This window comes from Cnephaeus nilssonii, assembly GCF_951640355.1.
Source record: "Cnephaeus nilssonii genome assembly, chromosome: 6".
Classification (NCBI taxonomy): Eukaryota; Metazoa; Chordata; class Mammalia; order Chiroptera; family Vespertilionidae; genus Cnephaeus; species Cnephaeus nilssonii.
In genome coordinates this window covers 92,907,777-92,921,843 of record NC_137077.1, presented here as the reverse complement: position 1 = coordinate 92,921,843, position 14,067 = coordinate 92,907,777, and the positions used below count along the sequence as shown (strand labels likewise).

General features: G+C 47.8%; 1 protein-coding gene across 8 annotated transcripts in view; it reads right to left on the bottom strand.

Annotated features, from left to right (window-relative positions):
* The window catches only part of CACNA1C (calcium voltage-gated channel subunit alpha1 C), a 590,813-nt gene that overhangs the window by 85,930 nt on the left and 490,816 nt on the right, over positions 1-14,067 (bottom strand). For all 8 annotated transcript variants that reach the window (XM_079775042.1, XM_079775041.1, XM_079775040.1 and 5 more), the window contains 6 exons: positions 12,492-12,606; positions 11,619-11,739; positions 11,233-11,302; positions 5,918-6,050; positions 2,722-2,851; positions 1,462-1,521 (listed from right to left, as the gene is read on the bottom strand). In XM_079775042.1, coding sequence (XP_079631168.1) covers positions 1,462-1,521; positions 2,722-2,851; positions 5,918-6,050; positions 11,233-11,302; positions 11,619-11,739; positions 12,492-12,606 — 629 coding nt within the window. The remainder of the gene's footprint in view (positions 1-1,461; positions 1,522-2,721; positions 2,852-5,917; positions 6,051-11,232; positions 11,303-11,618; positions 11,740-12,491; positions 12,607-14,067) is intronic.

Below are 14,067 nucleotides of genomic sequence, written 5' to 3'. Positions count from 1 at the left end.
CCCAGAAACAGTCTTGTAAGCTGGAACCAGGGAATGAAGCTAGGTCTGGACCAAAAAAAAAAGGGGGGCACAAAACCGCCCAACCCAATGACAGAGCCTGTCCTGTACGTGACAGGCTGGGTCAGGACGTGGGAGTTCCACTAGGAAGAGCAGGGGCTGGGGCTGCCCGCGCAGGGCCAGGTTGGCCGTTGGTTTGCACCAGCCACCTGAAGGGTGCAAAGGGAGCCTGGCCCCTTGGGAGAAGCATCCCAGGGGTCTATCCCAGGAAGAAGCTCCGGAGGCTTTGACCCTTCGGTGGGGGGCTGTTTGGGGTCAGGGTAAATCCCCTATGTCCCGGATGAACTGGAGTGGCGATGCGTTGGTTGGAGGCTCGGAAGTATACTGGGTAAACTTAGAAATCAGAATAAAATAAAACGTAAGTAATCTATTAGTTATGTATTAGTATAAATAATAAGAAAAAACTTGGAAATAATGTGCCTCATCCCAGTGCTGCTCAGAGGCGGGCTGTGGATTCTGCAGACGAGCTGCCTGCCCCTGGGGCTGCCGGCGGCTCCCCGGCCTGCGCCCTCACGTCTGGGCCCTGGGGCCTGGGTGCTCCAGCTTCTTTCAGCACTTGGCTCTCACCCCCTGCACTTCGCTCTCCGGTATAACTCTCCCTCCTCAGGGCAAGGGGCATTGCCACAAAGCTTTCTGGCAGGTAACCGAGGCTTCAGGGGTAATCTAATCTAGAGTTGTCTATCAGAACTCAGTGGGGAGTCTGGCCCCAAATCCTGTGTTGGGCTCACATGTCTGCTGCACGTACTGAGGAGTTGAAGATGGGCATCAAAGAAGGTAGCCACAGCGACCCTGCCATGGCCCTGAACTTCCCCACCACTGGAGTTTGTGTGGCACCTCCTCTGGGCAGGAGGAGGTCCACGCAGGGTCAGTCATCAATTGCCCACAGATGGTGTGTGGAGCATGTGCAGGGGTGAGGGGCCACTGCTGGCGGGCACAGGGCCAGACCTGGTGACAGGACAGCCCCAGTAGGTGACACTGGCAGCCAAATGCCAGGCCGAGAGGAGGCAGGTGTGGGAGTCGGGGTGGGTTTTTTTTCTGGCTTCTGAGCCTGAGCAAAGCACTAGCACAATGTCAGGGGCACTAATGCTTCTGATTTCAGGCTTAAGAGTAAAAGAAACAAGAGGAAAGAGACAGGCAGGCAGGGCAGAGATAGAGAAAGAGACAGAGAGAATGCATTTCTCAGGTTGCATTACCTTAAGGATAATTTCTAATGTAAAGATACTAGTGAAGACATAGTCTGCATTGCCTAGGATCTGAAAAATAAGCACAATTGGATTAGTGGCTCAGAGAGGGAACGGACAGCAACAGGTGCACGTGTGTTAGGGACAGACAGCGGCAGAGAGCTAGTGCCCAGGAGGAGGACAGGAGGAGGACAGGAGGAGCAGGGGGAGGGGTGGGCTTTACCTTCAGAGCAATTTCAATGGTGAAAATGGTAGTAAAAACAATATCAAAATAAAACAGAATCTGTAAAACAAAGAGAAACAGAGTGGGAACGGGGAGGGAAGGGAGAAGGCAGGACGGGAGGAGAGGTTAGTTGCTGTTCACCAGAAAAGGAATCACACTTCAAAACCATGACAGACGCCACGTGAGCCTTTCCACATGGAGACAAAGGGAAACAAGGTAGCTGAGTGGCACGCACACAGCCCTGGACCCCGAAGCGGGCTGGCCTCAGGCAGCTGATGGCTCTGGATGGAGTCCCCCCATGTGTGAAGGGAGGTCAGGGCAGGCCTTGGCTGGTCCCAAATCTCTACAGCATCTTGATGCTTTTCTCACTAATCCCATCCTTACAAACCCAAATCAGTCCGCTGAGATAACGACTTGTCAAAAGGACAGAAAACAGGGTTTGCTTTTGCAGGAAGATGCAAAGTGCTTAACTGACATTGGTGTGGCTCGGCCAGCTTTCCTTGTTGGTGGGAATCTACACTGGAGTTGTGTCCTCTGGGGCACAGGAGGGTGCATCCTCCAGGGCAGGCCCACCCAGGCTGGGGCAGGCTGCGTGGTTTCACGTTTAATCTATCTCAGTGGATCGGAGCGAGGGCCAATATCTGTCTCAGTAAAAATGCTCTGAACCAAGCAGGACCACCAAGTGCTTTGCATGGAATGCCTTTAGATTGGTAGGCCCCTCTCTTCATGCCCACTTGGTTGGGATTTGTTTTGAGGCTTTGAGATACAGCAATTCTTATTTTGTATTTTAATGTTGTTCATCGGGGCCTTGAGTGGGCCTCCAAGTTTAGTTTTCTACTCCACAGGAGGCCACAGAAGCTCTTTTATTTAAGGTCAGCCTTATCATTGGCAGCTGTCTGCCAGTGCTCCTGTCTCCCTAATGATTAGGACTGGTCAGAGTATCCTGGGAGCAAGTCAGGATCAGTGGATATTCTTTTACTAAGTTTTACAGGAAACCAGCGTGTCCTGGGGACATCCACAGGGCAATGAAAGTCCTCACCTTTGCCCATCAGGCCAGCCTGAGGTATCTGGGTACATGCTCTCTTACTTGTGGTCCTTATATGATTTCTACGAAAGCCTTAATCTCGTAAAAGAACTGTTTATTTGACTATGAGATTTGGAGTTGGGCTCCTGACTGAACAATGAGGTCAGTGACAGAAGCTGTGGGCCCAGTCACGTTCCCGGGAGGAAGGGGTGCAGAGATCTAACGGGAATGCATACATGGTTCCTGAAGGAGGTGTGCTGGACCGGGTCCTCCGCAGCCAGGGAAATGCTGCTGAGCAGGATGAAGAAGAGGATCAGGTTGGTGAAGATCGAGTCATTGACAATGCGGTGGCACTGGAGGCGAAACCTGCATAGGGAGGAGAGAAGAAGAGATGCATGTCAGGAAGGCAAGGAAAGCAGCTCCCTGGGTCTCCCCAGCTCCTTTCCGCTTGCAGAAGGTGTGCATCAGTTGGGGGAGTGGGTTCTTCAGCCTGAAGTCTTACTGCTCTGAGTAATGGCAGCCACGGAACCCCCACCCCGAGGCACTTCTGCACAGAATGCTGCCTTCTAAAGTTCTTTCACTGATAGCAAGCTTTGACATTTTATAGGGTTACATCTGAGACCTCTGTGAATTTCTAAATTTTCAATACTGTTGTTGTGACCTTGACAACTGGCTTTTGTTGGAGGACTTCTTTCCCCATCATTAAAAAACAACAACCCACGTTGAGATCTACTTCATATTTTTATGTATAGGGAACAACAGAGCCACCCAGAGACGTGGATGCTGAGAGGATGGCTGAACCTACACTCTACTGAGGTGATTTACTCTGTGTGATAGCTTCATGGTGTATAATTCAATTCCACACCTCAGCACAATCACAAAGAACTACTACACACATGGATCTCTGGGCTCACACTGATAGTACCACAAATGCTAAGCTTCCAATGCCAAGGTGTTTTATGTACTATCTTATTGTGACGGTTTAGAAAGGTGATATGGGGGATATCATCATTTCCATTTGGTAAATAAAAACAATGAAACCCAAGAAGAAGAAGCTTGCCCATAAATGTAACCTGTAGAGTGAGGGATTGAAACTAGGCCTCAGGCCTCGGCTCCTGGCATGTGGTTGACTAAATGCTCTGAGAGACCTTACTGCTACAGACGCACCAAATGCTCTTTGAGATAATTCTGGTTTCATGAGAGTTCAGAGAAGCCTGCAATGACCATCCCCTTCAAACAAACAAACAAATCCTCCAATCTGGGTCGTGTGATAGGTAGGCAGGAGGGGCAGAGCTGCCTGAGGATAGATGCCAGTAGCAGCACTGCTATCAGGAAGCTTCATTTCAAGCCAGGAGTATCTGGAACAAAGCTGCCCCAATAGTAATTAACATCACCAATTAATATGAAGTATTGAGATCACAATCAAGGATCATTAAACATACAAGATAAGCCACTAAGTGGAAAATCAGAAAAAACAATAAATAAATAAGTGATTTAGACCCCCCCTGACAAAGACTTTGAATATTAAAAATATCAGAAACAAAATATAGGACAACTATATTCGAAATATTTAATGAAATAAAGGACTTGATCACAAAGATGATAAATTAATAGGTAAGTGTTAGATATAGACAGATGAATCTGTAACATCAAGCAACAAATGGAACTGCTTAAATAAAAAAAGTATAACAGTCAATATAAAAACTAATTTAGCATAGACAAACTTGAAGAGAGAACTAAGAAACTGGAAGATACAGCTGAAAAAATTACCAGCATAGCAAAATAGAGATAAGGAGATGAAAGGTATGCAAGACTCATTAAGGGATAGGGTAGGCAGATGAGAAGGTCTAACATACGTCTAATTAGAGTACCAGAAGGAGAGAATAGAGAGAATGAGGAGGGGCAATATTTAGAGATGATGGCTGCAATTTTTCAAGAATTAGCAATTATTATTTTAATCTTCAATGTCATCCAAGAACTGAAGAAAAATATAAATCCATAGACTTAAGAAGCATAACATATTCCAAGCAAGATAAATGGAAAAAAGTCCATGTCTAGACACACAGTAGTAAATCTGCACATCAAAGGCAACAAACAGAAGATGGTAAAAGCAGCTAGAAATAAGGGGAGATTACCTACAAAGAAATGATAGTAGGAATTAGGAATAACAGCTAATTATACAATGGGATAATTCATCTAACATGCTGAGGGACAAAACCTGTCAATTTAAAATTGTGTACACAGAAAAACTATTTTTAAGAGCAAGAAATGAAAAAGACAATTATCACATGATCTCACTCAAATGTGGAAACTAATGAACAAAATAAACTGATGAACAATATAGATCCAGAGACATAGAAGCATGGAACAGACTGCAGAATCTCAGAGGGAAGGGGGGAGAGGGTGCGGGAAGAGATTAACCAAAGTACTTATATGCATATATACATAACTCATGGACACAGACAATACTGTGGTGAAGGCCTGAGGGGAGCGGGTACGAGGTGGAGGGGGTCAATGGGGAAAAAAAGGGGGACATCTGTAACACTTTCAACAATAAAGATAAGTTAAAAAAACCTGATTGATGAAAACTAACATGTGTACATGTCCAAATACATGGATGAAAACTGAAAACTTAAAGAATAAAATAGAAGTATCAAATTTCAGTATAAAAAAATGAAACCAATTATATAGATAAACAAAGGCCAAATGAATTTATCATATAGGAACTACAAGAATTTCGAAAGAATGTACTTTAGGACACCTGAAACTAATATAATATTGGATGTCAACTGTAATTGAAAAGTAAAAAAAAAAAAAAAAAAAAAAGTGCAATTTAAAAAAAAGAGGAGAAAAGAATGTACTTTAGGAAGAAAAAGAATGATTGCAGAAGGATGGACTGGTAAGTTGTATGTAAATCCAAATATATACTGTCTATATAATAATACTGATATTGACAATAATGTCTAACTTGAATTAAAAATATAGGTCAGGATTAAATACTAATCAATAATAACATGTAAGGCATGGGTTGAGAGGAGTTAAAATGATCAAACTTCCTTTTATTTTGCAAGAAGTTAAGGATATCTTGCACAAAGTTAAAGATCTTGTTTAGCTTTAGAGTTTAAGTTAAATAAATTTACTAATTACCAAGAATAATCACCAAAAGACTAGAAATAGAGTTTACGTGTTTCAAAAAATGAAGCGATAAACACAGGCCTTCTGATTTGGAATCCAGAACTCTTTTCCCTAAAAAGAGATAAGGGGCAGATTACCGACAGTGAGTGTAGGAATGCCAGCTGACTGTACAGTGGAATAATACATTTAACACGCTGAGGGACAAAGCCAGTCCCTCTCTTCACACAAGCTGTGGGGAGCTGGTGGTCCTGGAGCCTGGAGAGAGCGGAGTTCACCTTCCCCACTATGCTCACACACCTGTTGTTGGGGCTGAAGATGAAAAATGCACTGGCTTCAGGCATGGGCACTGCCTTTTCCTTAAGGTGCAGCTCCGAGAGTGGGCGTGGGCGAGGGCCCACGGGCATCTCAGGCTCCTCCTCATCCTCCTCTCCTGAAAGAAAAAAAGCACCTTCTAAATAACTCCATTTACTTTCACCACTGCGCCGCCTACTTTCAGATACCTTCCTACGGACAAGAATCAAGGCATCATTTGTATTTCTGAAAACAAGGTACCAACCAAGACAGTCTCTCAGCTTCCTCCCCGTGGGCGCCACTGGAATTCATCTATGTTAGAGACGACTTTCCTGGCAGCACCTGGTTTTCCCAGAACTGTACTGGTTTTTAAACTGAAATTCCCACATTCCAGGAAACCCCCCAGTCCCATGCACTTGGGGATGGTGGATCATCCTAGTTGTAAGGCACTAGAAAAGGAGGCCAGGTTAGCTGAGGGCACTACCAGGTAGGGGAAGGGGATGGCTTAGTTGGCTTCCCTGCAAACAACCCCATCCTTGCAGGTTCCAGGAGTTTAAAATCAACACTTTCCCTATTCCTGAAACTATAAAAGATCATGTACTGTAGAGACAATGGGGGAATAATGCTGACCTCAACAGGCCCTTCATTCAAGAGTCTAGACATTCCTTTGTCTTCCCAGCCAGTGGCCACATTTAATACGGACCAAAGGCAAATGACTTACAAGCTCACTGCCCATGGAAGAGCTCCAGTACATTCTCTATTCTGAGCAAATGCATTTAAAATGCTTAGAAGGGGGATGGGAGCTAAGAGCATGGACCCTTCAGCCAATGCTTTGGCTCTATTTCTTTCTGGCTATGGAGATTTTATTCAGTTTCTCTGTGTGTATATGTTTTTCTTTTGCTTAATCCCTTCACCTTCTACCTGTTCCATCTCTTTGTGCTGAAAATACTGGAGAGAGAAACCATGATGGCACAGAGTAGCCCCTCTTTCTTTATTTGTTAATGCTCATTTGAGGATATGTTTTTACTGATTTTAGAGAGAGAGGAAGGGAGGGTGAAATAAACATAGATGTGAGAGAGAAACATCCATCAATTGCATCCCATATGCGCTGACCGGGGATCAAACCTGTAACCCAGATATGTGCCCTGAGTGGGACTCAAACCCACAACCTTTTGGTGTATGGGACAATTCTCCAACTAACCAGCCAGGGCGCTCTCATTTTTTGATGATTAAACTTCTACACCAACATTAGCTTTATAGAAAAGGGGAACTTGCAAAAGAAGATCAGATGGAGACCAAGCTGGTTGGAGAGACAGCCATGCCCTGCATGCTCTCCTCTGCTTAAAATGAAGCCAGAGGAAAAATGCCGAGCACACAGTGTGGCTCTTTATCAAACAAGAAGCGTTTTGGGCCCCACGGTTGTTGTTGTTTTTTTTTGAGGATCAGAGGAATATAGATTAAATAAATCAGATTCTCTTCCTAGAATATCTTCAGCAGAAGAGAGGCACACAATGAAAAACTGTGTACGCCCAAGGGTAGAAGCTTTTATACCGAACCTGGTATGTCAAAGAAAGGTAAAATCTCTCACTTGAAAGCAAAATAAGTAAAACCAGAGTTGACCTAAATCATGATATTTACAAGTGAAATTAAAGTAAGTTTCTGCCTAGCTGTTTGTTTTCCTTTCACTTTTGTTCCAAATAACCCAACACTTTCTTATTCACGATAATTTGATAACAGGTAATTTAATGATTATCTTAATCATTTGTGTTTATAGGAAAACGTATTTACTAGCGCTGTGCTTTCCTAAGCTCCTCATGAGGCATTCCGCGTGCTCTTTCACCTGCAACAGTCCGCCCGGCACCTGCTGACGCGGCCCGGCCCTTCGTTCCCTCTGCCACAGGCTCCTCCGGCTCCTCCTCAGAAAAGCGCATTCCACGCCAGAGATTCTGCACCTGCTAGACCCTCCACCTGGACAGCTCTTCCCTGTGATTTCCACACGTGTGGCTCAGGCTTCCCCATGATTTCTTCAGGCTTCAGTCCGCATGCTGCCTCCTCAAAGAGGTCTTCATGGGCCTAACAGCGAAGCAGCAGCCCCATAACTCAAGCACAGCCCTTGGCTCTGGATCTGATGTTACCTTTCTGGCTGGCTTGTTTTTTTGTTTTATTTTTGCACATTGTCAGTCTCCCCACTGAAATGTCAGCTCCAGAAAAGCAGGAATACCCGGTGCCTGCCACAGTGCCAGGCACACAGTAGGCGCTTGCTAAGTAGTTATTAGTGAATGAATGTCCCCAAGGTTTCTTCCAGGTTTGTGTCTTGAGAATAGTGGTCCTGAAATAACTTCTTCCTTCTCCAATTCTCTGAACTCAAAGTCCATTCAAGGCCACCCTTGCCCATGAAGCTCCCCTGGCATCCCCCTACCTCACTGCTCTCCTCCTCAAACCCCTTGTAGCAATTCGAGTGACCCCCACTTCTGGCCCTGTACTATACATCCCCTGATGCCCTTCACATTTCTTCTTCATTGTACTCATTAATTTTAAGTCCTTAGTGACTCTTAAGAACATGTGTATGTTCGCTCAAATAAATTAATCAGTTACATAAAAGCACAATATTGGCACAATGCTTTTCTTCCTGGGCAAGTAGAAATTTCTAACATTGAGTGCATATAAAGCTGGGAGGCTAAAACCACCCGGTGAGCTTTGGAGATTAAACTGAGAGGGGAGGACTGACTGGCCACCTCTGGCCTCTGAGGCTGCTCTGCGGATTAGGAACAGGCCCCTCCTTTGGGTGTTCCCGAGAGGGCAGGGGCCATGGCCAGCAGAGTGCTGGCTGCAGTTCAGCCCTGCTCAGCGTCTCCATGCACACCTTTGGTGCAACTTGGACAAGTAAACAGAGCAGCCTACAGAGAGGGGTGATGGCAAAGGGAGCAGGAGGGAGCAAGGAGGGAAGAGAGTGTAGGATTGCTCTCCAGCTCTGACATTTCCCTCTGGAAGGCTGGTGGAAAGTGGGGCACAACGACGCTCACCAGTGCTGCCTCCCCAGGGACACAGCAGGGCCAGCTGCCCTAAAGCTGTGAAAGCAGAGGAGGCAGCAGTTGGGAGGACAACTGATCAGAGGAGAAGCAGGCAGGACCGAGGCACTGACAAGGGCAGAGAAAACAGGTCAAGTGACCTTGGAGGAGACATTGGGGGTGTCTGCCGCACCTGGTACTCAGGGAGCCAGGAGCTGCCCAGGCAGGAAGGGGGAGCAGGAGCTGGGAAGCAGAGGCTGAGTTAGCCTTGGAGGAGGGGGAGGGGTTTAGGAGCTGCTTTCAAGGCCTGAGCAGTGGTGGTGGGGGGAGGCTGAGGCAGGACAGCCTCGGTTATGGACCAGAGGTGGGAGAAGTATGGGGCCCAAAGAAACAAAGGCCTGGGTAGAAAAGAGGGTAGAGAAAGGTGGCCACGTGATCGGGGAAAAGAATAGATCCTAAAAACATCTAAAGAATCCTGAGGAGTCAGCAGTGTGGGAATAGCTTTTCAGTTTAAAAGCAAAACCATTCCAAGAATCCTTAAAGCCGGTCAACAGAGACACTTCTTTGATGACTGATACGGGGACAATAGTATCCTTATTAGCCCTTTCCCTCTTGACCTGCTTCTTTTTTTATTTCATTAGAGCAACAAAGAAGAGAACAGCCATGAGTCTATTTAGAATGATGAAATTTGTGGCTATTGTCCTAGGTATGTGTCTGCCCCAGCCCTGAGGGAGAATGGCTGTGTGCAGGGCCTCCTGAAGGCTCAGGCAGGCGGGACAGACAGCTTAGGGCCCAGAGGGATTTGTTTTATTACTGTCTTTCTTCTTAAACATTAATAACAATAATCATCCTTACAATAATCCTATGAGTAGAGAGCCTCGCATGGTGGACCTCCATACCCAATTCTAACAACTATTGATAGTTTGCCCATCTTGTTTCATTTACTTCTGTTCCCATTTTTAAAAAATTGGATTATTTTAAAGCAACCTCTAAATATTTTAGACTCCAGCTATAAACATTTCAGCATTTTAAAAATAGAATTATAATGATATCATTATACTAATAAGACTAACAAAAACTACTTAAATCGTTTAGTTCCCAGTCCATGTTCAATTTCCCCCAATTATCTAAAACAATGTCATTTCAAAGTTTATTTATTCATGTAGGATCAAGACAAAATCCTTCCATTGCGTTTGGCCAATAATTCTCTGTCTTTGAAATTCTGTGATGGTTTCCACCCAGACGGGCTTTAAAACTTCAAAAAGCATAGTGCCTGCACCTGGACACACCCTTCCTGCCCTCCTCCAAGCCCCGGGAGCCCGCCCTGTTTCCCCGGCAGAGGGAGGTGAGAGAAGGGAATGACCGCAGGGAGCCTGCTCCCAGGGACCACGTGGCTGCTGGTGCCCTTGCAGAGAAGACAGCAGAGAACCGGGGGAGGGAAAGCAAAAGGAAAACCTAGCTTTGCTTGTAAGTGCAGAAGGTTGTCAGCCACCGACGGTGGCTACCAACCCAAATATAGCCTGGCCTACACAGAGCAGGAAATGTCAGTAACATCAACAGTCCCTTGTTGCGTGTAATTGAGTGCAAGCTTGAAGCTGGTGGAAATATCTTCGATTGTAGGTAAAAGGGAGGCAAACCCAGGGCTGGTACAGGATGTGGGGTTGCAGGAGGCAGAGAAGTGAACCCTGGAGGGAGGCGGAAGGAACTCTCACATCCCAAGCCTCCCAGCGGAGCCTGCCTGCCATGGACAGATCAGACAGAAGTTGAGAAGGCCGAGTGGCACTAGCTCTTTTTATAATAAGAGACCTGAAAGCGGTTTACAAAGTGACAAGTGGGACATCTGTGGTGGCAGCTGTCCTTGTACTCAGCACTGCCTCCTGAGTAAGGACAAGGCAGATTTGGAATTTACTATTATTATTTAGTGTGCATGATGCTGTGACATATGTTAGACTAATGAATTATATAATGTTAATAATGATTTTACAACATAGGATATAATAAAACCTTAAATGTATACATAATCCATCTTCCAAAGGACACGCCAGCACTGCTCAAACCTAATTTACTCAGTCTTATACTATTATTATGAGCAAACCAGGAGCAGTGTTTCCCCCAGATGATCATTGGTAACGCTTCAGTGCAGAGACTGGAGACACTGAGCAACACAAGGTCCCTGTAGAGGAAAACTGGAACCATTGGCCCCTAACACATGGTTACTTTCACATGGCTTTAGAATTTAGGTCTCCTCCATTCCTTTCCCGCCCCCCCACCCCCGCCCCCAGCTGCCCCCAGTGGCAGGCAGGGGAACAGTACCTGTGGCTTCCGGGTTGGGGTAGACACCCTTGTCCTCATTTTCATTGGGCTGGAAGTCATCCACATTGATCTAGGCAGCCAAGGGAGAGAGAAGGAAGAATCCAGTCAGACATGACCCAACTTTTAGAGGCTGCATTAGCGTCAGTGGCTGAGTTGTTGATTCAAAAATATATCCTCATGACGTTGCACAGACCCCCAAGACATTAACAGAGGTGGGATTCACTCACTCTGCCTGCTCTTCACATTCCTGCTCTCCTGCTCCGCCCTCACTGCCCTTATCCACCGGTCTCTTTCCCTCCTTGCTCTTTCCCGTGGGTGTCTGGCCTGGGAAGACAGTCCCCCCCCCCCCCGCCCCCTCCCAGGTCCTGGAAGGAGACAGTGCTCACCTTGGTGGTGGGCGGGGACTCTCCGTCAGCTGTAATGGATTTCAGCTCAATTTTCTCCTCCTTGGTCTCCTCCACTGCTGGCTTCTCCACCACCTCCTGTTTCTTCTCTGGGCTGGCAGTCCTGGCCGGTCAGCAGGAGAAAACCATAAAGGATGTTTACTGGAGTGACAGGGAACAGGGTAGGGAACTGCCCTGAGGTCTGCTGGGGGCCAGTGGGAGCAGATTCCATGCCTGTGTCCATCTTCCTTCTCCCGACACAGGCAGGTGCAGCTCCATCACAAATGCTACTGGGCTGGGCCCAGGATCCAGGCAGCTGGCCACACCTCGCTGTCTGGACTCAGTTGGCCTTTCCCAGGCCCCGTCTAAGTCAGAGAAAGGTTCTGGGATCTCATTCAGGCTTGGCTCCTGAGAACTCGGCTCAGTACCCAGCAGATCTGTGGCCTAGGACAGTCCCATCTAGACAAGGACAAGACAATGGAGGGCCCAATTTTGCCTTCAAAACAGTGAGGAGGAATCTCTCTTTCACCTGGAGTTGCAATTCCTCACTGAGTGGCTGCCTCCCACCTTCCCATCCTTTGCTCCCCTCACCTACGATGACCTCTTTTCTCCAAGGAGAAAACCACAACTTCCCACACAGCTGGGGAAGGCAACACCTTCACAGAGGCTGCAACTCATGCTAGTCCCCACTTTGGAGCAATGCCTAGGAATCAGGGGAGAGGCCCGACCTATTCTAGGAAGTCCCAAGCCCAGTGCCCTTCCGGGAGGGACACAGGCCAGCAGAGGCCGTGTTCACACCTCTCTTTACCACCAATGGGAATGGCATTCCAGAACTGGGCCCTGGGGCCCTGGGCCTGGGGCAGCTTAGAGGGTTACCTGGCCAGCTTCTTTCTCTCCTTCTCTTCTTCTTCCTCCTTCTGGGCAGATGTGAGGCTCTCAGCATCAGCCAGGTTGTCCACAGCAATGGCCAAGAACACATTCAGTAGGATATCTGTTTGTGTCCATTCTTAAAGAAAATGACCCTTGGCCTTGGGCTTTTTGGTGGGCATAGGGGGCCAGGGGGCTGCAGGACATGCAGGGATAGAGTTCCCCACAGAGGGAGCTCAACAGTGACTCAGGGGTGCTGAGCTCAGGAGTGTCCCTCCTCCATCTCTTTGCCTTCCCATCACGCTACTAGCTACCTGGAGTTTTCTAAGGGGGTGGAGAGTAGGCTGGCTTTCAGGCTAGAGCAGGGAGGGAGGAAGGCAGTGCTCTGACTCGCTCTTTAATTGCTGGGCTTCATCATCGGTTCCCCCACAGAGATGGCTGGCTGTAATTGACATTATGAAGAGCATTGTTTCTAACAACGCAGAAGGCTCTTAAGAGCTGTTCATTATAGCTGGGCACTGAGGAGGTGGTCTGATATCCCTGCCAACTCTTAATGTGAGCCGCCCCTACAGAGGCCCTCAGGGGTGCGGTGGAGCTTGGCAAATTCGACTGAAGTGGCTGTTTGCCCTTGTCTTCTCCCTCTACCCCCAACTTTGAGTGGAAACACTGGGTCAGAGAACTGTAGAAGCAAAGAAAGGATAGCTGAGCAGGGACTTAACGTCTGTTAAGTCTGACCTCCTGCCCCAGGCACGACAGTCATACCATTTCACACACAGGGAAACCACAACCAGGGACGGGGGGTTTGTCCAAGAGGCTGCTGGGTACCTGCCCTTGGGCCTTACCCACTGACCCTCACAAGGACCCACTGAGGAGCAGTTACTATCACTTTATCACCCCAGTGTATCATCCGCAACGGTCACCCAGCCTGTCTTTGGGGCCAGGGCCATGCTTTCTGCATTACATTCAGCTGTGATTGAGACCCCGGTCTACTTGGCTGCCCACCTCTGCACACAGCCTCACAGGGTTACTACCCTGGGCAAAGAAGAGTGCCCACATGTGAGACCCTAAAATGCTGCCCGTGGACCTGCCTATTGAGGTGTGTCCAGCTCTCCCCATGACCAAAGGCTGGGAGAGTGGCTTCAGAGGGGGGAGCACTGACCAGAAGGCAGGGGGAGAGATGACGGTCATGTCAAGGACGAGGTTCAGTCAACAAAGCCTCCCAGCAGATCCCCATGAGGCCAGGGCAGCCAGGGCAGCTAGGGCGCTCACATCTGGGTGGCTCACATGGGAGTCTGGGTGAGCTCACATGGGGGCTGCACATGACAACACAGGCGTGTGGTTCACCTGAACTAGGAGGAGGACACGCCTCCTGGAGTCGGGCAGCGCTGAGGCAGAACAGCACAGGAAGATGAACTTACATCCCGCCTGTGCCACAGCTCCTGGCTCCTTCCACCGAGCCCCTCCTCCAGCTAAGGTGGTCTGGGCTGAGAACTGCTTTCTCCCCCAGAAGATGCCTTTCCCCACTTGCCTGGGGGCCCTGTGGACAGGCAATTACCGTTTTCAACCCTGAGTCATGACCTGCGGG